A 25,734-nucleotide genomic window follows, 5' to 3' on the forward strand; every position below is an offset into this window, starting at 1 on the left:
ATCTGTAAGACATATAGATCAAATCTATACAACACTCCTTCAATAGAAAAGAAGATTTAAAACATGAAACAGACTTTTTGTTCACAGAACAATAAGGTAATGTCCAAGAAAATATTGTTAAAGGTCCCATGTCATGGCCATTTCTACTGATCATAATTCCATTGTTGAGGTATACTAAAATAGATTTATACTGTGCAATTTTCCAAACTCACATTGGTTTCTCATACAGCATCTCTGTAAAGTATGTGTATTCACCGGTATTCACTCTCTGTCCTAAACGGCTTGTTTGAGCTCCTGCTCCCCCTCCCTGTGAGCCCAGTGTGCTCTGATTGGTCGCGAAGCTGAGAGGCTCGTTCTGCTCACAGCTCCTCACAGCTGTGTGAGCTGCTGCAGGAGCAGAAAGGCTTTCCGTGTCGGCGTCTCGGTGATACAGCGAGAACAAGCGAAACTCATCCTGAGCACACACAAACACTCACAGCCGAAGTAAAAACAATAAGTGTGGCTTGATATTGAGTAAGAAAAAGGTTTATAACGCTGTGAGAATGGGTCTGCGGAGAGCATTTCTCCGCGATCCCAACGTAATAGCCCGAAAAACGTTTACCCATTTAAACAGTCGTGGTAGATACCTTGTTTGTTTTAAACATCATAAATACACAAACAACAATGAATACTTACAGGTTGTGTACCCGAATCTCCCGCTGGTCCAAACAAAGTAGGAACAGCATCGTTCTTCAGTGCCCTACGCTGTACATATCCGTCATGAATCGCTGAAAGGTTTGGGAAGCTTTGTTATGTGAAAGGCTGGCAGAGGGTGTGGCCATAGCTCTGGGCGTGGCTACTGGCCATTCCTACGTCACGATACCCAGGAAGAAAATGAGAAATCTCCAACGAGGCGTTTTGGGGAGGTATTTTCTGTGTTAGAGTTTTACTCGCTACAGGGTGTACTTTGAGGGTTTTTGACTCTGCACACCGTTTACATGCATAAAAACCTTCATAACACACAAGGGGACGGGTAATAACCGGAAAAGCATGACATGGGACCTTTAATTTCTTTGCTGTCAGCACATAATGATATTGATCTGGGATCTACTCACTCTGCTTTGCTATTACCACACATTGCATTATTGAAACCTGACCCAGTAAAATGTTGTACACAGTAGACACAGATTAAAGGGCCCCAGTATGATCAGGTTGATCAGCTGTAAATATAAAGCTGTGTTGACAGAACCAGGTTTCCAGCTTAAGTGTTTTGCAACTTCTGAGTCGGCAGCAGAGCTGTTTGGTCGCTGTAAGCCATCACATCGCCAGATTCAATTTGCCTCGGTAATAGTTTTAGTTTCCAATTTTATCCCAATTACATTTTGTTAGCCTGGCAGGCTGCCTTTCTTTACCATTCCCGTTTCTTGCATGGTGGAGTCTGACTAGTGTAGCTGGCAGCTCCTCAACTACGGGCCCGGTTATTGTCTGACTCTTGCTTTTGTTCTTGATTGGATTTTAATTGAATCTTCTACTTAAACCAGTGTAGGGGCAACATAGTCCTCCCCTCCCTGTTTTATCCAGGGAGAACTAACTTGAGGATACAGATATTTTCAGCTTCATCCTGCTTGATTTTTTATTCAGGAAAACACTTTTCACTGCTTGCTTTCAATTGAGCATAGTGTAGTGAGAGAAAGTCATAAACAACATCCTAAAAAAGTAGTCGATTTTAGTAGAGCTACAACAATTAATAAAGGATTTTATTGTAGCCAGCACTTTCATGTCATGTAAATGGAAAAAGGAGCCTAGAAAAAGGGTGTTTATTGTCTAATACTATAAAAATGACTTTTCCAATCAACATAATCCAGGTTGTGTTGGATACATACTAAGTGCAAAACTACAATTTATCCCAGGCCTGTATTACAACTTCTACTAGAATGTACTCGCTGTGAAAGTTATGGATCTATTTTTTCCTTTATGAAAGCAGAGACGTGCAGCCGCGTTGGCTGAGCTGGTTCGGTCCTTAATCATATCTGAGGCATATACTGTATCTTTCACCAGGGGAGGGGAATAAAATAAGCCTTCAACTCCTTGGACGTTTAATCAACGAATCCCTGCCGGATTGGCAGTACTGCTCCAGCGGCTGTCGGCTACTATACAGCTCCCCTGGGCTGGGGCTTGTCAGAAGAGCAGTTTGGAAGGGCGGGAATTAGCAATTCAATGTTTGGGTCCCCTGCCCCAGCGACTTTAAGAGGTCCCTGTTCACAGTGAACCTGGGGTCAAACCTATTCTGCTCCAGGTCTATTCAGAAGACAAACCATACTTGGAATTGGAATTGGATGCAACCTCCTGAGACCTCGGCTGAAATGGTCTTGCCCTCTGAGCCGTGACGCTCAGTCCAGTCAAAGCTCAAGTCACCTGCACTGTTAGCTCCTGTGCTAATCTTACAAAATGTTATTTGTAATGCTGTGTCTGAGTTTGGATACTTCCCTTAGTACACTGTATGTCCTGCACTTTGAAGACGTGTGCATTGTGTCGTACACAGCTACTATGCCCTCAGCAGAAATGATGATGATAGCCACTGTTAGCTGCGCTAGTTAGCAACGATCGTTAACGGTTTCAAATCATTACAGACTACTCAATTAACCCTAACAATCAAATGTGGCTTCTTTTAGACACCAGTATTGTTGAAAGTTACTTAAGTAAATGACCCACATGTTTAACTTAATATTTGTATAGTCCTGTGTTTACCGGGGCAAACGCAGTTGCACATTGTTGTGTAATTACGTAGCCAAGATGGCGGGTGTTGAGTGTGGGAAGTGTCCAGCGATCCATACGCAACTTTTTGAGTGCATCGCCACTTTGCACTTTCCACTTTGCACTGGGACGGACTTACAGTATGCACCAAAAACAGCAAATATAAGTTCAGAAGTACGTCATGTTAGACACAGCATTAGCAACATGAATGGTAATTAGAGAGCCCATAACAAGAAATGTATTCCTGAGAGCTGTATGCACATAGATTTATTTTTAACCCCCGGTGACCTGTTAACCCAGTTTAAATCCAAGCAATCCATTCTGCTGTTACAAATAACAAATACCAGTTATTAATGTCGTCTAACACACCAACCAACCTAACACAAACAGTACATACTGTTTTGTACATACTGTACTCAGCACATACACTTTCACAAATATCAAACAGTTGCGTTTAAGACAAAATGTATTTGTATTTTCAGTTTGAAATCTCTTGAAAACCTTCTGATCACTGGTCAAATACGATGGTAGTCAATATGGAAATTCAAACATAAAATAAAACGGATTAGAGACACAAGCAGGGTGTCAGTGCGCACCTGTTCGCTGTCAAACTTTCAGGATTATTTTTTTGCGATTAGTTTTTTAATCTGTAAAAAAATAGGATTTCCTCTGTGTTGTAAAAGGATTTGAGTGCTGGAGCTTTGGATTTTGTTGTAATCCGCAGTACATTTAAAACACTTTTTATGCCCAGTATTTAAAAAGCTTTTTCTTTAGCTTAAACTTTAGAGATTTCTAAACTGAACGTTTTACACTCAACCACTTTTCCCAAAAAAAATAATTGCTGGGTAGCCTGCAGTTCTACTGTTCTGGTCCAGACAGAAGGATTTTCCATTTATTTAGTTTGCTTTGAACTTCTTTGCCCTCACAGGGGCAATCTGATAGAAAGCTATCTGATAAAGAAAAGATTGCTACCACTTTAGAGAGCTTTGCTGACTTGTAGTGAGATTGGTTGGTTCAGTGGATCTAGGCTGAAATGTTTATGGTGTGGATGTCACGCTGGCCCTTTCATGGTTACTATATGGAAGATACTTTTGTACTTAAAGTTCGGAAATGGCCCGGGGCATGTAACCTTGGGCTGGCAATTTTTTAAATGCAAACAGAGAGTGAAAGGGTATATTCATTGTGACAAACTGATCCCTCTCTATCCTGATCCCTCTCTATCCTGGATAGCTCTGCAGTCAGAACACATTACCTGAGACCGTTCCCCTTCCTGTAATAGTGCAACTGTAAGTGCCTAGCACAGTGAATCTTGTTTTAGCTTCCTCTGTGTACCTTTTCTTTACTGAAATGACAAAAAGACAGAGTGAAGAAATCTGAACCAGTATCTAGATCTGTGTCCTGCATTTGATTATTTTTGCATTCACCTTTAAATTAAGTTTGATTTTATACCTAAATGCACCATGTAATTATCCTGCGACTTGTTGCACTTTGTTGACCTTCATTCCCCATCAGATGTTGTTTGGTTTGATCAAAGGCCAACTTGTGTCCATATTATGCGGGGTCTCAGAGTTAAAAGGCAGTTCCGGTTAATTCACTTGTTGTGATTTGTAGCATTGGTTCATGCTACATAAAAATGCCCTCCTTTTCACCTGAATTCCTCAAGGAGCCCTCCTGGATTTCCTTAAGTTTGCAGTAAGAATAACTGATAGAGTCTTCTGAATCTTGGAACCTAAAAAACTGCAGCGACCGGTTGACACCCACATTCTCATTATTTCTAAAGGACGCATATCCTCCCCTGAACTGACACATTAATATTTCAAGAGGTTGCCTATGACACATTTGCCCTTACATAGGGGCATACAACTCATTACACATCAGGCTACAGCGGTGCAGGGATGTACTCCCACAGACATGCATTTAAAACAATTTAAACACATAAAGAGCTAAAATCCCCTTACAGGGAAATTGTAAACTTAGACCCTCTCTCCAGGAGTGGCTTTCCCCACAGCTGGCTGCTTTTCATAATTGCATTTTCATTCTTTGATGTTCTAATTTCTGTCGGTGTCTTTCAACATGACCTATAGCTACTCCTACTGTACATTTCACTGCCTTCTTTCTGCTTGACTTTATCTCGTACCTTAACTAAATTACTAGGACAAGTTCCTTTTGGAAATTAAGATTAGCACTTTTAAGAGAAATTCTAAAGAATGATTTGGTATATTTCAAAGTTTACAGCAGCATTAAAGGATAATATAAGACAGGTCACCTTTTTGGAAACACCTCTTGAGTGGCTACAAATGGTTTCGGTAGATACATGGCACGCTCTTAGGTCTTCTAGAGCAGTGGTCCTCAACTGGTGGGTCGCGACCCAAAACACAAACACAAGTTTCTGTGAATATTCGTACAAGTAGCATCCAGTGGTGTGACTTTAATATTCCAGTAATATTTAGTCTTTTATATTATCACTTTTTGTCATTGCCAAAAAGCTTTACATACTTTACATTGTGGCTTTAAAGATGATTGTTGGCCAAATTGCAATTATTATTGGGGCTTTATATATATATATATATATATATATATATCATTACATGTTAGACACTTTTATCCAAAGCGACTTACATACTCAATACTGTGGGCAATCCCCACAGGAGCAATTTTGGGTGAAGTGTCTTGCCCAGGGACACAACGACATGCTGACTGCAGTGGGGTTTGAACCTGTGCTCCCCTGATCCCAACACCAACGCACTAGTCCCCTGCGCCACAGCCTCCCTATATAATTATTTTTAGCAAGTTTAGCACCCAGATGCACAGCCAGGAAACATACATAGATCCAACAACATCGGGTGTCTTGTTTACCCTTTTAAAGCCTCTTGGGTAATCGTTACACGGCACTATTAGCGGTCGGTTGTTGCCCAACGCCAAAGTTTCCAGTCCTTAAAGTTGTCTGCTTTGGTTTCCTTCTCAAATGGAGCAAATACTCTGCATTTAACAGATACCCCCTGCTTCGATGTGTCCACTCATAGGCACAGCTGCACGTGGATATTGCTGTCATGAGTGGGTAATTTATCATCCGGCTAAAACAGATTTATGACGTGTAAGATGATATATCTGAGCATATGCAGGATGAAATATTGATTTAGTTTTGGCTTAAAGCTAGCCATAAGACATTGTCAGCTCTGTGTTATGAGTTATTGACAAATACCATGCAGACTCAAGGGTGCAGCGAAGTGATCTTGAGCTTTTCTGCCTGTTTTGCCCTTTTTCATTGTGTAGTTGGTGCTTAAGGGTTTTACTCAACACCGAAGCAGTTTCACTCCACCTGCAGCTGTATTCCATCAGCGTTTAACAGCCTTAGGTAAAGAGGGTGATAAGAGTTTAAGTGTACATTTTTGTTGGTGGTAAAATGACATATAGGTGTGCTTGGATATTAGGGTGGTCCTTAAAATTTAAAGTCGGAAAGTCTAAGCTCCAACCCCCAGAATTCATTCTATTAGTCAAGAAAACTCTCCTGGTGAATTTTTTCCTCAATCTGACAACATTTACCCCTCCCTCATCAACCTTGAAGTTTAGCCTCAGTTGCAGCACTGTGGCTGCTGGTGTGGCAGCCACGGTGAATTAATTCCGGGGGTTGGAGCTTAGACTTTCCGACTTTCAATTTTAAGGACCACCCTACTGAGGCTAAACTTCAAGGTTGATGAGGGAGGGGTAAATGTTGTTGGAATTTGAATAAAATTCACCAGGAGAGTTTTCTTGACTATCATAACGAATTACGGTGGTTGGAGCTTAAAATAAATGAATTAAAAAATGTACATGGCACTAAGGACCACCCTATTAGATATGATAATAAAGCATAAGAGAGTGATTATTGCGGCGATGAATCAAGCCTGCCCTTGGTTATGTTTCATGTCGGTTTTCTTATTTTGTCTTCGCAGAACAACACATCATGGAGACCTCAGTCGTGTCAGGAGTGTACCTGCTACAGCGACGTGGCCATCTGCAGGCCCACCTACTGTCCAAACCCAGAGTGTGATATCCAGAGGGTAAGACTTTTATAGTAGAAGAAGCAGGATATCATTTTTTAACAGTAAGGGTGGTTTATTCGAGCCTAAATTCTTCAACAGAAAAATAAGAGGTAAACCTACTTTTGTCTTGTCAGCTCAAATTATATAAAAGACATTTAGTAATAGAATGATTACTATAAAGTAAAAATGTAGTTTTATATGTGATTTAAGCAGTCTGCTTAGACAGGTCTAGCTAAACGTCAGATAGGCTAATGTCTCCTTAGCTACAATAACATCTATCACATCATTAACGTTCATAAGAATAACTTCCACCCTTCAACCTCTATGTTGAAATGCAATAATATTATTTTTATTTTTATTTATGTATCAAAATAGCAATACAAAACTCTGTTATTGCTAGTGTAAATTTAAGTGTTAGCTTAACTGTTATTTTAGCAACTAAGCTAACTAACTAACAAAGTTTGGATTTAAGTTAAGAAAGGACGGATGGTCACTTTAACAAAACGTTAAAAAACGCTAAAAAAGTTAGCACAATAGGCTAAAAAAAGCTAGCAAAAGTCAGCACAGGACACAGTGGGTTTCCTGCTAAAACATACAATCCTATAGCACTGTCTGTGCTTCAGCGTAAGTCTCTTATTTTTAAGCTTCGATTCATTCTTTTTTGTTGGTTTTACCACGTGCAAAAGTAGTACAAAGGTTGATTTGATTGATTTTTTTTGGAATTGGACAAAAAAGAGTGAAAGCATATGGAAATAAGTTAACATACGCCTACCACTGTGTATTTTGTGCGGTTAGAAATGCTGAACCACTCCCATTGTTAGAAGTTGGGAAAGATATTCCTAGAAAATGTAAAATAATCTAAATAAACCACTGGACAGCACCAGAATAAAACACTAAATAAAAAAACGGTATGGCCTTGAATATTGGGATTCCCTTCTTTTTAATCTTCCTTTCTCTATTTGACCTGGAAGTGAAGATCTCTTTAAGGGCCTGGTGATCATTCGTCTTTGTGAGCTGCCCTTATTAAAACAAGAATCAATGAAATTACTGTGCAGTGAAGTCTGCACATTTAATTTGCTACGATGACAACTGTTTGGAAACTGTTCCTGCCTAGCTTTTTTACTGGCTCATTTGAATTTACAGGGACATATTTTCAAAGCTCTTCTTCAATGTAACTATCCGGCTGTTCCTCCCTGTGCTTCTTGAATGTGATTTAAACGTCAAAGCCTGCGGTGACACCATCAAATCCAATCCCAAACCTGAGCTAAGGCAACAATCAATGTCTAATGTATTCCACTCTGCTGGCTAGCAATCCAATGTTAATTAAAAAATTGTCATCATGCTCGCCAAGCTGTGTGATCCATCTATTTAAAAAGCTCTTAAAATGTGACTCTCTCTCACCTACACCGGGATAAAAAAGTATTACGGTTTTTATCATCTGTCTGTGTATCTACAAACTGACATTGCTTTTGTTTTTTGCTCTCACCTCACACACACATATCTTAATACTTCTGTTATGTTCTACAACACTTTCAATTGTATTGTTTTATGAAATGGCACCAGCAGCAATACAATGAATGTAGGCAAATTCAGAAAATTGAATTTAATTAAAAAATAAACATGGAAAATGAAACTTTAGTCCTGATTCTGTAACCATCTATCCCCCTTTACTTAGTACAATCTGAAATTGGGTCAAATGCATGTGCTACGGTCATATTTTGGTAATTGAATTAGAGGAAGCAGACAGAAAAAAGCAAGAGGGACTTAAACGAATAGTGGAGGAAATTACAAATGAGCACAAGAGCTTCAAAATGATTCCTGTTTCATTTATCGCCACACAATGGCTTTTATGATGGATAGTTTTGCAGACGGTGTTAAAATACAGCGGATGGTCTTGTTTTTCTTCAAATTGTTTCTGAATGTAGGTGATCTAGGGAGCTGAAAGAATAATGTAAACCCTCTGTCCGTCAAAACTGTTACAGGCTGCACTTTATTATTTTTCCCACTCTTGTTTTTTATATATTTAGTTGCCATTCTTCTGCGTGTTCACATGTCATTTGTCTCACGCTGCAGATTTGGTGTCTCGTCGGTGTTCATTCAGTTTTTTAGACTGACACATTACATTCTCTAAAGCTCCTTTGGGGGTTATCACCTTATACAAATTGTTTCCTCCCCTCCTTCTTTTCCCATTCCACATCATTTCTATTCACAAATAAACGGCACCTAAACTATTTACCCGCTCTGCGCCTGGCCCCCCGCTGATTTCCCGCTTGCTCGTTTCCACATTTGGATTCTATTCGGGGCGGTAAGGCAGCGCGGATAAAGAAATGTCTGTTGAATCGGTATTGTAATATGTATTGTAACGACTCCACACGCTCACAATGTATTCTACATGCTGTGTACGCCCGATCCAATCTTCACATTTGTATTATTCTCTGTTCTGTTGTGCTATTTGTGTCACATGGTGGTTAGTTTCCATGGAAATGGAGAGACTGTAATTGCGTTTTCTATTCAGGCTAGTGTACCTGCATCCGTTTATTTTCCTGTCTGAATTTGTGTGTATTTGTCATTTTTGCCGTCTTTATGTTTTTTATTGTGTATGTCTTTTCTAAAGGGCGAGCGTTTGAGGATCCCTGCCAACCAGTGCTGTCCGGAGTGCATCTCCTCGTCCCAGGGCTCCTGCCAGTACGAAGGAGTCATTTATGCAGTAAGTGAAAGTTACACAGGGCAGGAAAAAGACTCTTCTCTTCAAAAATGTCAAAAGCTGATGCATGTTTTTATGCAAGGCTATTTGGGGTTTCTATTCTATCATTAGCCAATTTCTGATGTTTGAGTGTATGAGAGTATTTAAAAGTAGAGTTTGAGAACATAAAAACTCCAAATCATTACCCTGAACTGTAGTTGTGAATTTAGCATATTTTGATGGATTTCAATATTTATGTAGACAAAAGCATATTGGCTGTATGCCAAAACCATAAAAACACCCATAAAGCATAACAAATATGTTGCTTGTTTACCACCGACATCTGTTCTCTTCTTTCCAGTGTGGAAAAAGCATTGAAATCAATTCTCCATTAAAATTCATACTAATGATTTATTTAATGCAGGCGGAAGAATGTGGTACTGCACAGTCTGACGCCTTAGAAAATGAGTAAAGTCAGATCCTCACGTCTGATATCTAATCATTGAAGGGAATCCTAAATGGATGAACTGTACTCTAAAAATATACTCTAATTAACTCCCCTGGGATGGTTGTGTAAGTATATATTCCATCAATTCACATCTGTCATTCACAGAATAGACCTGGTTTTATACAAACACACACTGACCAGAGGCACTAGTAGTATACACATATGATTGAAATAATGAACAGAGATGTAGCAGCAAAAGTCAAAACACATCGTTGCAGGGCATTCTTACACACATTAGTGAAGGAAGTGTCCTCTCACAGTGTTTCTCCTTATCTACATTCACCCTTTTACTCCAAGCTCCTTCTCTCTTCCCATAGACTCAGTGACTCAGTTCTCTTGTCTGTCACTCAGGCTTAGGCTAACAAAGTCGTCTTGTCCAAAAAGAGAAAAACAGCTTTCCTCCTCCCACTGTCTCTGCTTCCTTTCGCTCTTTTTCCCCCTTCAAGTTGTATTTCTGTGTGACACTGTGTATCTCTGTGTGTTTCCCACAGCATGACAGCCAGTGGAGTCCCTCGCCCTGTACGGCGTGTGTCTGCTCCAGAGGTAGTGTGTCCTGCACCCCTCACCCCTGCTCACCTGTCAGCTGTCCCTCGGACCAGAGCCCGTTCACCCCAGCTGGAGAATGCTGCCCCAAGTGTGGCCGCAATGGAGGTAAGGGTGGTGTCAGGCTCATTTGCACATAAAGATTTACAGCCACTGTTTTTTATGGTCTGCTCATGAATATCATCCGCCCAACTGATTTCACATACAAGGACTACCGAATGTCATCAGGAAACATCATCATCAGCGTGATTAAAGAGCCCTTTGGGGTTTTCCCTTACCTGTAGTCTGTTATAAAGGTTTTTGTCCATGTAAATGGTATGCAAAGGCTAAAATCTCTAAGCTGTTGACCAATCACAACAGAGCTGCAGTCTGGGCTCTGGTTTCAGACAGAGGGTGAAAAGGGGTGCTGCAGTACAGGCAGTATGAGAAAAAGAAAGACCTTTATGAGCATTAAAGCATGTAAACATGTCACAGTAGAGACACAACATACAAATATGAACCTGGAAATTAGCATAATAAGTCCTCTTTAAACTTTTTCTCCAACAAACATTATGCTAATGGTATTATAGCATTCACATAGCACTTTTCAACTCTTTGCAACCCTTTAAAGCGTATCCAAGTCAGCATCCATCCATTCACTCACATTAATACGAAGCCACCTTTTCATCAAAGGCAATCGAAATCGTACACACTTACACAGCGTACACACTTACACAGCGTAAAAGCAAGTATCCACCTAATGGTGGAGGACACATTTAACCTCATGAGCCACAGTCACTCTGAAATAAAACAGTTTGGTCAATTTCCATATTGTGTAAAAAGATAATAGACAGAGCCCAAATGTAAATCTGTGCCTGACTCCTTGAAAACGACTGACAGTGCCCCTACCCCCCGATACTCTGTGATACTCTGTGATACTCTGTGATACTTTGTGATACTTTGTGATACTCTGTGATACTTTGTCATACTTTGTGATACTTTGTGATACTCTGTGATACTTTGTGATACTTTGTGATACTTTGTATTAGGGCCCATGGCAATACTTAAATAGGTTTGTCTTATAAAACAGCTATGGTGGAATTTAGAGTTCTGGGATCCCCGAGGACACCAATACATAGGTATTTTTTAGGGCTGTTAATAACGCGTTAACGCAAAAAAATATTAACGCCACTAATTATTTTAACGCGATTAACGCATGTGTATTTTTTGTCCTCGCCGCCCCGTAATTTCAGAGCGCATCGAGTTTAAAATACCATCTACAAGCTGATGCTGACAGCCCCGCTCCTGCCGCCCGCTTGTGGCAGACCACACTTCCACGCTCACTGGCAGGCCCGGACTGGCCATCGGGAGGACCGGGAGGGAGTGTGTTAGTGTGGCGCGACTCGCGCGAGCGAGGCACACCTTACGTGTTGTTGTTGTTAGCATCTGGTGCTAGCTAGCTGCGCTAACGGATATAAGGAGCTGTTTCAATGACATTTCGCCGACAACTGCGCCGAGCACTTGACTTTATGCAGGTAGCCAGACAGTGGGACATTGTACGAAAAGTCAGCACACTCAGCACGGATAGTACGCGCTATTGCAGCACACGTTCGAGCATATATGCCTTGAGCGGCACATAGCTCCAACGATCCATCACAGTGTCTCCACACACACACACACACACACACACACACACACACACACACACACACACACACACACACACACACACACACACACACACACACAGTGTATTGTATTATTGTATGAAAGAGGTTCCAGGTTGAATTGAGGCGAATATTTGTAATGTTCAGGTTGTTGTGTTTAATTTTCATGAGAATATTTGTCATTGTTCAAATGATAATAAACAAACATATAAAGCATATGTGTCCACTCATATGTTGATAAGAGTATTAAAAACTTGAAAAATATCCCTCTAAGGTACATTTAGAACAGATAAAAAATGTGCGATTAATTTGCGATTAATCGCGATTAACTATGGACAATCATGCGATTAATCGCGATTAAATATTTTAATCGATTGACAGCCCTAAACAAAATACATCCTCTTCGCAACAGCCATGTTTGCTTATTTGTTGTCTTCCAACAGCATTTGTCTGTCTGACAGCTTAAAGACAGCTCATTTTCAGGTTCATATTTGTATTTCGTGCCTCTACTGTTGCGAGTGTTACACAGTGATTTCACTATGTTACGGAAGTAAATAAAGGATTCCATTGGAGTTTCAGGCAGGGGGGTATTGTGTGGGAGAGACACTCTCTCTGGAGGGAACTTTGGGATTTTAATCTTTGCAGACCATTCACATGCACAAAAACCTATATTACATGTAATTTGTTAGACGCTTTTATCCAAAGCGACTTACATACTCAATACTGTGGACAATCCCCACAGGAACAATTTTGGGTGAAGTGTCTTGCCCAGGGACACAATGACATGCTGACTGCAGTGGGACTCGAACTTGCTACCCCCTGATTTCGAAGTCCAGCACACTATCCACTGAGCCACAGCCTCCATGCTATATAACACACTACAGGAAAGAGAACCCCATAAAACACAATACGGCCTCTTTAAAAATGTGTGCACTGCAAATACTGAAAATGTAATAAAAACTTGAAGTTTTACAAAAACTTCTCTGACTAGATGAAATTGGATTGAACTTTCGATTGCACTTTTGAAAGATTTTTTGTTGCTGAGAGATTTTCTCTTCTCAGCCATCTTATTTGTCAATGATTCCGTGCTTCACGACTGGATGAATAGCACCACATATTTACAGCAGCAGTTCTACTGTCACTTGTTGCTGTCGGTTGAAGAAAGCCTTGCAAATCTCATAATATAGTACCAAGCATAAACAACTCTGCAAACCCAATAACCGAGTCAAAAAAAGCACATACATAAAGATAGTGACACACTCAATGGCTTGGCCTGTGGACTGCCCTCACACACTCTCACAGGAAGCCTGAGTGTGAGTGTGAGGCAGCAGACTGTCCTACAGAGCAGCACTCTGCCTCGGGTTAGCCCACTTCCTCTTTCAATAAAGATGAGCTCTGCTCCCGGTTCACATTCAGCTACCCTTCAATGGGTTTTGCTGATGCTACTCCTTTTAGCAAGGCTTGACCCTTTGAATCCAACCACTCCAGAGTGTTTGACTTTAAACAAATAAATACACTTTGTCTGTGGAAGTCAATTGTTGCAATTACTGGACAACATCTTCCTTTATTTCCTACACGTATTGCTTCATAAAACCATGTTTATTTGATAGAGTCCAAACTGTTTGGTGCATCCATCTGCACACAACTGCAATGAAAATGTAAATGATTCCTCTAGAAATAAAGATAAAATGAGTATGACATGTAATGAAAATGTGTTAAAGATGGTGACTTCTCATCACACACAAAATAAATGATTGCAGATGATCATTTAGTGATTTTCTAAACTATGGTCATCAAATCAACCACTGCATACTCAAATAAATAAATACTGTTCTAGGTTTTTCATGTTGTTTTTTTCCTCATATCTTAAAAGTGTGATGACTCTTTATTAGGGCGGTGGTGGCGAAGTCGATAGGGAGTTGACTTGGCAACTGGAAGGTCACCAGTTCAAGTCCTGGCAAGACCAAGTGCTACCGAGGTGTCCCTGAGCAAGGCACTAGGATGGGTCAAATGCAGAGAAACCATTTCCCCACGAGGGATTAATAAAAGTCCATCTTCATCTTCATCTTATTATTTTAGTTTACTAACCTCTTAAATAGTTCAGTTTTTAATAGACTATTTAGGAATGCAGTCAGCCTTGTGTTGAGCTGAAAGGTAAAAACTTGACTCTAATGACATCTCGGAGCTGCTATGATGCATCCAAACAGTTAGCAGCTAATTAGCTGTCTTTTTTTCCCCCACACTGTAAATCAGTGCGTTTCAGGGCAAACAATGCTCCAACAGACAGCTCATTACCTGACACCCATTTGCACTGTTTACTCATTCTGTCTGTGTGTGTGTGTGTGTGTGTGTGTGTGTGTGTGTGTGTGTGTGTGTGTGTGTGTGTGTGTGTGTGTGTGTGTGTGTGTGTGTGTGTGTGTGTGTGTGTGTGTGTGGTGTGTGTGTGTGTGTGTGTGTGTGTGTGTGTGGTGTGTGTGTGTGTGTGTGTGTGTGTGTGTGTGTATGTGTGTGTGTGTGTGTGTGTGTGTGTGTGTGTTTCAGAGTCTTGCTCCTGGCAAGGCACTGCATACAGAGACGGTGAAGAGTGGAAGCCGAGCCTCTGCTCCAGATGTGTCTGCAGCAACGGGGAGGTCCGGTGTTCGGTAGCAGAGTGTCAGCAAGTGGCCTGCAAACCGGTGAGTTTCTGGAAATATAACACCCAATCTTTTTCTTATTTTCCATTTTTTGCCCTGAAATTCCTAGACAGAATAAAAGACAATACTTGTTTTCCAAGACATCATTATTTATCCTTTGAACAGGAACAGAAGCCATCTAGAAAGCTCAGATATTCCACCGCATCCCCTATAGGTGGCTTTGTTGCTGGATTGCTCGAAATGATGATTTTAAAATACAAACCACCTCTTGATTTGTTTTTATTCCAGTGCCCTCGGATTTTATTCATTTTAATAAAGTTGAATATATAAACAAAGAAAATCAGCGTGTCCCCGAAAAAAATGTAATTGATTTTGACTACCATACTGTCCCTGCTGTGTACATCACTTTTTAGTGTACAGATTGTTTTAATTCCTCCCTACACAGGTTAAGGTATATTGTGTAAGAGTGGTGGGAATATGTATTTCTCAGCAGCCCAGCAGACTGTTTCCAGACTATGTGCTAAGCTGGGTCAAACACATATCTCATGATGAAACTTATCTTATGTAACTCTTGGTCAGATTGCATTTACCAGGCTTCCTTACAGACATGCCAATGCTTATACTTAGTGCTGTATGTGATACAACTAGAAGTGGATTCATTATTGTAGGGCCTGTTTTTGTCTGACTGTTTTTCTCTTCCTTCAGCATGAAAACCTGGTGATCCAGCCAGGCCGCTGCTGTCCTCAATGTGTGTCCAATCCCTGTCTGTCTGCTGGTAAACAGCACCAGGTAACCACCTTTGAGTCATTGCATCAGTGTGTGCTATTGTGTAGCTTTGTGCGAAAATCCTCTCTGTTACTCAGCCTTCAGAAAAGCCATTGTGTGTGTGTGTGTGTGTGTGTGTGTGTGTGTGTGTGGTTGTGTGTGTGTGTGTGTGTGTGTGTGTGTGTGTGTGTGTGTGTGTGTGTGTGTGTGTGTGTGTGTGTGTGTGTGTGTGTGTGGTGTGTGTGTGTGTGTGTGTGTGTGTGTGTGTGTGTGTGTGTGTGTGTGTGTGTGTGTGTGTGTGTGTGTTTTTGATGTTATGTGTGTTAGTGGCAGCTGATGACAGCTCGTAAATCCGTACTGATGTGACCCGGCACATTTTAAACCCTGGTTTGTTTTCCTCTGCACAATCTATTAGAATATTTTTGTGATGACAGGGTGACTTTGACATATGCATGTGTGTGTGTGTATGTGATGTATGTGTGTGTGTGTTTTGATATTGAGATGAAAGCAGTCCTGTTTTCTCCTCCCCTCTCCTCCATAGTCCTCTCATCTCCTCTCCTCTTAACTTCTCTTCTCTTCTTTTCTCCTAACATCTTTTACCCTTTCCCTACTATCTTGTCTTCTCTCCTCTTTTCCCCTTTTTTCCCTTATTCTCTTTTCTCATCTCCTCTTTCCCCTCTCATTTCTCCTTCTCTCCTTTCCTCTCCTCTCAATTTCTTCTTCTATCCTTTCTTCTCTTCTCATCTTTTATTTATCATCTTCTCAGTCCCCCTCTCCTTTTCCCTCATCTCCTCTTCGTCCTTCTCTCCTGCTTTTCTGTCTTTCTTTTGTTTCATCTTCTTTCTCCTCTTCCCCATTTCCCCATCCTCCTCTCCTTTCTTCTCTTCCTCTCATCATGCATCCCTTCATCTGCGTGCTCTTGCTTTCTTCTTCTGTGTTTACCGGGTACACACACACACACACACACACACACACACACACACACACACACACACACACACACACACACACACACACACACACACACACACACACACACACACACACACACGCTCCCACACGCTCCCACCCTGCCAAGTTTCTCCTTTGATCGTGTGTCCCATCCAGTTGAATGTGTGTTTATGTCTTCATGAGAGAAGCACACACACACACACACACACACACACACACACACACACACACACACACACACACACACACACACACACACACACACACACACACACACACACACACACACACACACACACACACACACACACCGCGTCTTCATGACTTCAGATGTGTGTTTTTTCTTTGGGGTGTCAGGAAGTGTCAGGGGCATCTCAATTTGTTCTTTTTCTAAAGAGAATGAATTATGTCAACTTGCCTCTGGTGTCAAACCAAGTACTTAAAATACACACTTTATTTATTTATGTAAATGTGAACGTGATGTAAATACTTGTTTTCAATGGTCTGTGTGTTTGTAGTGAAGCTAATTCACAATAACAATTGTTTGATTCAGACCTCTTTAGATCAGCATGTCAGTCTTATACAAGGATCAGTGCTATAGTTCATCACAAACACACACTACATTCAACTGCATAGAGTTTAGTGATGTTCAAAGAGCCCCATAAAGCCTTTTGATCTCTAGGGCTGGAATAGATGTTATATTAGTCAAGAAATGTCTTTCATGTAAAATAATGAATTCATTTGTATCCTCCGAGCTTCAGTCAATATTTAATCAAGCAGTTTAAGCCTGATGAGGAAGGATGTTAGGATTGAATCCGACAGCTACAGAAAGTTAACCCTAAAATTGAAACAGATTATTTATTTAAGGTTTGAAACACGTTTGGGAAGTTGCTGCTGTGGGACTGCTTCACTCCGCTTTAGTGTCCTGATAAATAACTACACTGTTCTTTGCTATCTCTGAAACACCTCCCTGGAAGCATTGATTTCATGAATTGTAGATTGAAAGATGTTTAGACAACTAAATTACTGTGTCAATGACTACATGTAAAATACTCACATGTACAGTGGCCCATGCAAACACACTACAACAGCCCAAAAAACGTGGGACTATCAAAAACTAAAAAACTATGTAAATACAAAAAACAACTTGACAACACATGCGCAGCATCTAGAAAACATTCGCCAACTTGACAAAACATGAGCAGGGTTTACTAGTAGCGCTGCATGAAGTAGAAATATGCGAAAAAAGTACTTATACTTAAGTAAATGTACTTAGTCCTTTTCCATCACTGAATAAACCTGAATCCAGCATGTTGACCACTGATACAAAAAGATAGCCTTTCAAAAAAGGCTAAAAGATTGTTTTGCGGAGACACATGAGACACAGAGTTAAAAAAATACATCATCAGTCAAACTGAAAAAGAACAACAAAATTTAACTTACAAATGTAATGATTTTGAAAAAAACAAGGTAACAATTTGCATGGACATTTTGAGTAGTTTGGACTTAAATAAATAGATTACATATAATAAATAGCTTAAATTAAACAAAATGCAACTTAATATCACTCCATCTTTACGATTAAAATGAATTTGGTTCAACTTAATTTAGTTTTTAAAGGTGAAAGCAAATTATGTTTGTAGTACTAATTGAGTTAATCAGATTATAAATGGGTACTTTAATAATATTATTAATAATCGATTAAGTTGGAAATACTTAAAAAGATCAACGCAAATTGTTACCTCAATTTATTTAAGTAGAGCCGGTGTATTTGTTTTTAGAGTGCAGGTAGAGTGTAATGTGTAATTGTATTGATTTGAATATGTCCGTGCAGATGTGTGAGCAGGTTGTACGCTCACTGCCTCTCCTGTTTTCGTACTGTTCAGCTCTTCATGCTGAAAAGTTTATGGACAATTATGTCGACACTTGATAGCTGGTATTTACTCCAGACAGCAACGTGTGTTTGTGTTTGTCTGCCATCCACACTACATCCGATACCTGTACTCTGTGTGTGTGTTCGTGTGTGTGTGCATCACTTGGTCTAAGTGTCTGTATCTGTGTGTATCTTGGCAGCATGGCGAGCAGTGGCAGAAGAACGCCTGCACCACATGTGTGTGTGACCGGGGTCAGTCTAAGTGCCACACACACACCTGTCAGCCCGCTTCCTGTGCCAAGGTGAGTAGTCTCAAACACACACACCAACACACAGACACACACACTCATTGGAATTCTGTTTTATACAGAATCCACCTCATACATTAGGCTCTGTGTTGAAACTCTAATGGATTCAGAGGCGTTTAACAATGCAAGACCACACAGATGTTGCTCTCTGCATGTAAACACACACACACACACACACACACACACACACACACACACACACACACACACACACACACACACACACACACACACACACACACACACACACACACACACACACACACACACACACACACACACACAGAGCCTGACATTAAATTGTTAATTGTATGCAAATTTCAGCTTGCGGCGCCCGTTCTGTGCTGGAACTCTTGTTAGTGAAGTCGGAGAGTGCTATAAAACACAATCCAGACGCACAGACATTAAATAAAGGGCCATGCACAGACAAAGTACATAATAATGCCAATACATCTGTCAAATATATGTTTATATTATTACCACTATTACTTTAACCTTCCTGCTTCCTCTTTCTCTTTTGACTTTCAAACCCAACCTGTGGAGGCAGATGGACGTCCACTCAAATTTAAGTAGTAGGGTGTAGTAGAAGTGTAGGACATTTTGGTTTTAAATTGACAACACTTTTTTTGATATTATCACAGAAGCCTTATGCAGCTTCACTGTGTTTGGTTCTGACTAGGGTTGATTTAAGTTCTAAGGGCCAAACTCAGTTTATATTCTTGAAGCGAAACAAAAATGTATCTGCGCCCTCAAGCCACTAATTAATATATTATCTAGCTGAAAGATTTCCAAACTGGGAGCATTTACTTGATGTCATTAGAGCTATACTGATGCAGGCCACAAGACAAACAAACAGTAGTTTTGTTTTGTACTGCAAATGTAGATGGATTTTTGACCTACATATTCAGACTTTTTTCTTTCTACCTGTACCTTGGAAAGAGGTGAAGTTTAGCCAGAAGTCTCATTCTGTATGCGCTGCAGTTTGAAAGTGGACATATTTTCATTTTCAGGTTTAATATTTGTCGTTTGTGCCTCTACTGTGACTTGTTTACATGCTTTAACGTTCAAAAAGCTCTTTATTTTTCCTCATACTGCCTGTGCTGCAGCACCTCTTTTCACCCTCTGTCTGAAACCAGAGACCAGTCTGCTCTGATTGGTTAAATGGCTAGCTCTGTTGTGATTTGTCAACTGCTTGGATATGTGACGGAAATGCCCCGCTGCTTAGCATATCCCATATTATGTGTACTAGCCAATAGAAGCGCTAGTATAGTGTCACATAGTGATGTCACTTTGTTACGGAAGTAAACAAAGAAGTCCAATGGAGGCGTTTCAGGTTGGGGGGGGGAGTGTGTGTGAGAGAAACTCCATTTGGAGGGAACTTTGGGATTTTAGCCTTTGCAGACCATTTACATGCACAAAAACCTATATAACAAACTACAGGAAAGAGGAAACTCCAAAAAGCGCATTAGGGCCTCTTTAATGGCCTTGTATTGACAGAACAATTGCAAAAGTCTTCCTTGCTGAATCTAATAGATAAACAAGTGTTGTTGTTTAGAACAGCCCACAAATAAATAATAATTTCCTAAAACAGATGGACACTGTAGCTTGTATAACACATTACTTGAGAGCAGGGGTAGCCAACATGGTGCCCGCGGGGCATGTTCTAAAAATAGCTCGCCAAGCAAATCCAAAATGTAAAAAATACTCAAAACAAAAAAGGAAATGTAATTAAAAGAATCTACCCTATGCATAAACGAAACCTCAATCATAGCGAACTCTATCTTACTACAACTCTATATCTATCTAACACCCCTCCTCCCCCCACCCCCACAATGAATATCGACCAATCACGTTTTTGCTTGATTTGCGGGACCAGCGTTGCAGTCGGGAAGAAAAGCAATGTGGAGCGGCACCGCATGGCCTCATTTCCACTGGGGACAGGGGGGACATGTCCCCCCCCACTTTTCGAAATCCCGTTTGTGTCCCCCCACTTTCCAAATATGTTATGTTTTTTTTTTTTAATGCAAGCCGTCATCGCCACGGAGGAGCACACAGCCTCTGTGAGCGAGTGAGACAGAGGGAGAGAGAGAGAGCGAGAGCTAGAGAGAGCACACCTTTATCTATTTAATATGTTGTAAAAAATAAAGTAATACATCATTCCAATGTGTACTATAGGACAGTAAAAAACTGTTTGAAAGGGGAGTGATTAGTAAAATATGCACAAATGAAAAGAAAGAATGCTAACTAGGTAACATAAGATAAGAATAAACAAGTTTAAATGATTTGTTATTGGTTGTGATCATATTCTAAAGATGTTTGGATTATTGAAAAGTATACAGCTCCCTTTCATCTGAGTGTTGAGAGCTGTATCCATAAATGCATGTTGTGCTCAAAGTGCACCAGATTGATGCATTTCACTTCAACATTAAAACAAAAATCTTCCCGGGGCTGCATGCCCCCCGGACTCCCCTAGAGGATGTGAGGTCCACCCCCAAATAAAGCAGGTTAAAATAATTAAATTGAATACATTTTCTTTTAGTAAACACTGAAACGGGTCCCACAGACCCAAACAGCACACAAAGGTTAAAGGTAAGCATATAATAATATAATAATAATCCTTAAAAAGGTTGGGGACCCCTGCTTTAGAGTTTTTTATGGCACTATATTCAGGGGCGCATAAATCCACATTTGGTGCTCTATTGATGATATGTAGCAGAAATATGGAGCATGTGATTAAAATAAACTTAGGGTGTGTTCAAGGTAATAAAGGAACATTTAGTGCGGCTCACTGGTTCTTTTAATAAACATTTTTGTTGAAGAACAATGGAGCTCAATAGCACAGAGGGAGAACATAAACCTTAGATAAACACAGAACGTATTTGTAGATACATTTTGTGATGTTTATGAGAGTTGTAGCCTTTTTGTCAGATTGTTGTTACTGCAGAAGAAGAAGTCAAGTCTTTAGCAGGAAAGCACCATAAAAACAATAAAACAGTAGAAGTCATTAGTGACACTGTACAATAAAGACTACGCATTATTACAAAATAAATGACCATGAGTCAAGTGTAGGATATTAATCTGAAATCTTTTTTTGTAAAAACGGGCTAACTGTTCCTGTTCTGTAAAATACTGAAAATCACAAACTAGTCAAAAGTAAAGAGGTAGGACTTTTATGGTCTTATAAAACCTTTGAAGGGGGAACACCTGCTTCGGGGTAGTGCTTATCAGGCTTCCTGCTGTTACTGTGAAGTAAGTGGAAACACCTTTGAGGAATTTTGCTCTTTAAGGGTTTTAATTTGTTGTTTTTTTAAACCTAACCTAAAACTTTAAGTATAAATATTCTCAGCTCACAGCCCATTCGGTCCACTGATGATAGCAGTAAATAAAACAGAATAAAGCACCGCAGAGACAGGATCCCGCTGGATTCGAAGCCTCAAAACAAGTACAAAAATAGTTAATAACTACCTGCTCTGCTCTGTTAGTAAATGTGACTTTTAACACATTGCCACAAGTCTTTTGGGGGAGGAATACGATTTTTAAGAGTAACACTAACTGTTGGTGTGAGATAAAGGGCATTTTAAATTCTAGGCTTTGGTAAAGTGACTTCTGCAGTGTCAGTAGCCTAAATCTACACCTCTCAGCACTTTTGAATAAAGTTGTCAGAAATGTTTGCTCCTGAACTGCTTGGTGTCTTTCCCTTTAATAATGCAACACACACTCTTTAACGCACGCCTCATAGTCTTATCTCTCTCTGCTGCAACACACAAACAAAAACAGCATTTCTTTCTAGCGCCTTGGATTTTGTCTTTTCTCTTTCACAACCGAACTCAAACATTAACTGCTTTCTTGCAGGGTCAGACCAAAGTGAAGCGCACTGGTCAGTGCTGTGATGAATGCGCCGCCGCCAAGGGAAGCTGCCTGTACGAGGGGGCGGTGCGTTACCATGGAGACATGTGGAATGGCACGGGCTGCGAATTCTGTAACTGCAACCGGGGCCAGGTCCTCTGCCAGAGGGCCGAGTGTGCTCGTGTTGAATGTCCGCAGGTGAGCCTGACAGAAAAAAGGTCTTCTTTAGAGCAAATCTGGGCTCATTATAGGAAACTGTACTCGTTTATTTTCTTGTCACAAACATTTCCTCTGGGGGTATACATGTCCTCAAAGGGCTGGAAAATGTTTGATCAAATGTTATTAAGCAGAGCCACAGAGCTTAGAAATTGAACCTGACTACACTTTGGTCACAGTATCTTTTTCCATTCGGCAATACATTACTTGTAGGATACCTTGTTGCAAGAATAGCATTGGTCTACTGTCTGCAAATACTAAAAACAGAGAAAGTAATAATTGCTGGTGTGACAATTAGCCATCATGATCATTTGTTAAGGTAAAACAAAAAACTCCTGCACAGAGTATTGGTTTCAGATAAGTCTTAACTGTAGAGTTTTAAAGACCCTTTGGGACAAATGTATGATTTACGAGATCAGGCTTCATACATGTACATCTTAAATGTACTTAGTACCTGCTTAGACTGATGACAAGTGAAAAAGTCAAAAGGTAAGATATTATTGCAATGCCTAATATTAAGAGTGGCATTCAAAAGAGTGGAGATCACATTTTTTCCAGTTACTTTTACCAACATAGCAATAGTAGGTATGTTTTGGCTGCAATACCATACATTCAGTGTAAATTAGCATTAAAAAAGGCATGTAAGAATACATAGACAATAACACTTGCCGTACTTAATGGTTTCTTTTTATTATGTATTAGTGTGAGACATCATCTATAGATCCAAGGTTACTTTCCTGTAGACTCCACCTGCTTTAAATGTTCTTCTCTTGACCCCAAAATTCAAAATGTCAGCAGCAAGAAATCCCATTTCCTCGCCTTCAAATTAGCCCCTATAAGTTAATGGAAGATGTCATAGTTACTTAATTCACAGTTTCATAGAGTCTGTGTAATTTGCTGCTGTGAAATGTACCAGTTCACAAGGTCTGATATAACTATCTTAATTTGTAGTTAGGAGATTGGGTGTGATTTAAGGGTCAGGTGATCATTTAAGGCTACATGGTTGTCTGCATTCACCATGAGTTATTCACTCAGGTCAGGTGGAGTAATTTAAAAGGAAGAGTGAGACTCAAAATATCTGTGTGGTAGCTGGACACAGCAGCAAAAATATTACGGGGGTAAGTAAACTTGCACTTAAAGTTCAGCACTATAATAAGAAGAACAAATGTAACTTCACTTAATTACCTGACTTGAAAGGCTGTTTTGGGGAGAGGCATGGGGTGATGTATGCTATAGCTACATATTGTAAAGCTGTTTAAAGCTAATGTATGATTATGGGCTTTAAAAACTAAATGTCTACTTAGACTGATGACTAGTGAAAACGCCCAAAGGTAAGATACTATTACAAAGCCTAATTCAAGAAGTTGCAGTCCAAAAATGAACAAAAAAGTAATTTTAAACATGCTACATTTTGTCCGTTAGCTTGTTAGCTTATCTGTAGCCCTAAGCGAGCTATCTTAGTTAGCATGTTACCTGCATCATGAATGCATTGATGATCAAATATAAAAAAAGCTTATAAGTTATCTTTTTACAGTGCTGGTTTTCTAACCAGCTAAATACTTTAAAGAGAAACAAAACAAATATGCCCAGTTGTGAGATTGGATCACTCTATTCAGCTGGAGCCTATGTTTTATTTTAATCCATACTATCCCCACGCGAAATTAGCCTAAAATGAACACCACATAAGTCGCCTAAATGTAAAGACATGCCTCAAGACTTGGCACAGGAATGTAGGACATTTTACGTGGGAGTTTTTTGGGACAATGAAAACAGCACATTTGTTAAGATATCTAGCCAGAGTTCCCATAGTTTCTTTTATCCCACAAATGACCCACTTTAAGCTCAGCGCTGTGTCAACTTTACTCCTTTTTCATTTTTTTCTGATGTCAAGCAAATGTAATATTACTTCGCTAATATTCCCTGCCGCTGCCAAAAAAAACTAATTTATCATATTTTACAGTGATAATTACAGCTGGTAAGTCTCATTAACCGTAAGTAACCTAATTGGCATTTGTCCAGCTCTGAATTATGCAAGGTCACTCAGCTAAGAAGATCAGAGCCATGCAGTTTTTCTCTCTGTGTGGAGGAAGTTATGGGTTTAATGACATGTTTGGGTCAATAGGCATGCAGAGAATGGCACTGTGGCACAGTAATAATAGGAAAGGAGGGGGGGTTATGATTCCTTATGGTGCCACCTGTGCACCGTAATGGTCCCATAGGGAGGTCTTAGCATTTCAAAATTGCTTCAGTGGCATATTGCCATTGTAATATGTGGAGCTTATAACCACCATTTAGATCAGGGGTCTCCAACCTTTCTTCATCTGAGAGCTACTTTCAAAAAATGAAAGTGGCCAAGAGCTACTTGCATCACATCGCTTACATTTATTCACATAGCCCTCATCAGTTGAATTAAGCTATACTTTTGTACACGTGTGAAATTGCAATACCTAAAGCTTATCAAAAATAAGGTCCAAGAAAACGAAGATTTCTCACATATTATTATGGCCCACATAATAAGTACATCACTGAACATTCACATAAGTGTCCTTAATCACCACCTTACAAGCATTTCACTCTTTTGTTAGTGAGATGAATGGCACTGCATGCAGTCCACCATAGAGGTGTATGCTGGACCCACTTAGGTTCACTCTAATAGAGTCATTTAAATGTTCATCAGTCGGTCTTGTTCTGTATTTAGATTGCATTCATGTCAGAAAAAGCTGCTTCACAAAGGTATGTAGAACAGAACCAAATAAAGCAGACATTTTCAGTGCTGCTTGGTGAATGTTCTTATAGTTTTCTGGGTCTACAAGGCTCCAGAAATGTTCTGAGTTTTTGCTGAGACTTAAGCTGAACATTATTTTGGAGATCTCCACAGGATTGACACTGAACAGTTGTTCAGCCATCTTTTTCTTCTTCTTCTTCAAGGTTCAAGGTTCAAGGTTCTTTATTGTCAATCTGACATAGCTACAGAGTAATTATGCAGTTGAAAATCTTATGTCACAGG

At 40.0% G+C, this 25,734-nt stretch overlaps 1 protein-coding gene across 1 annotated transcript in view; it reads left to right on the plus strand.

The window, feature by feature from the left end:
• Positions 1–25,734, plus strand: part of fras1 (Fraser extracellular matrix complex subunit 1) — a 281,858-nt gene that overhangs the window by 76,235 nt on the left and 179,889 nt on the right. The window contains 7 exon segments of the mRNA XM_034118256.1: positions 6,666–6,773; positions 9,370–9,462; positions 10,438–10,597; positions 14,677–14,810; positions 15,474–15,557; positions 18,558–18,659; positions 22,518–22,709. Coding sequence (XP_033974147.1) covers positions 6,666–6,773; positions 9,370–9,462; positions 10,438–10,597; positions 14,677–14,810; positions 15,474–15,557; positions 18,558–18,659; positions 22,518–22,709 — 873 coding nt within the window.

Source organism: Trematomus bernacchii, unplaced genomic scaffold (genome assembly GCF_902827165.1).
Source record: "Trematomus bernacchii unplaced genomic scaffold, fTreBer1.1, whole genome shotgun sequence".
NCBI lineage: Eukaryota > Metazoa > Chordata > Actinopteri > Perciformes > Nototheniidae > Trematomus > Trematomus bernacchii.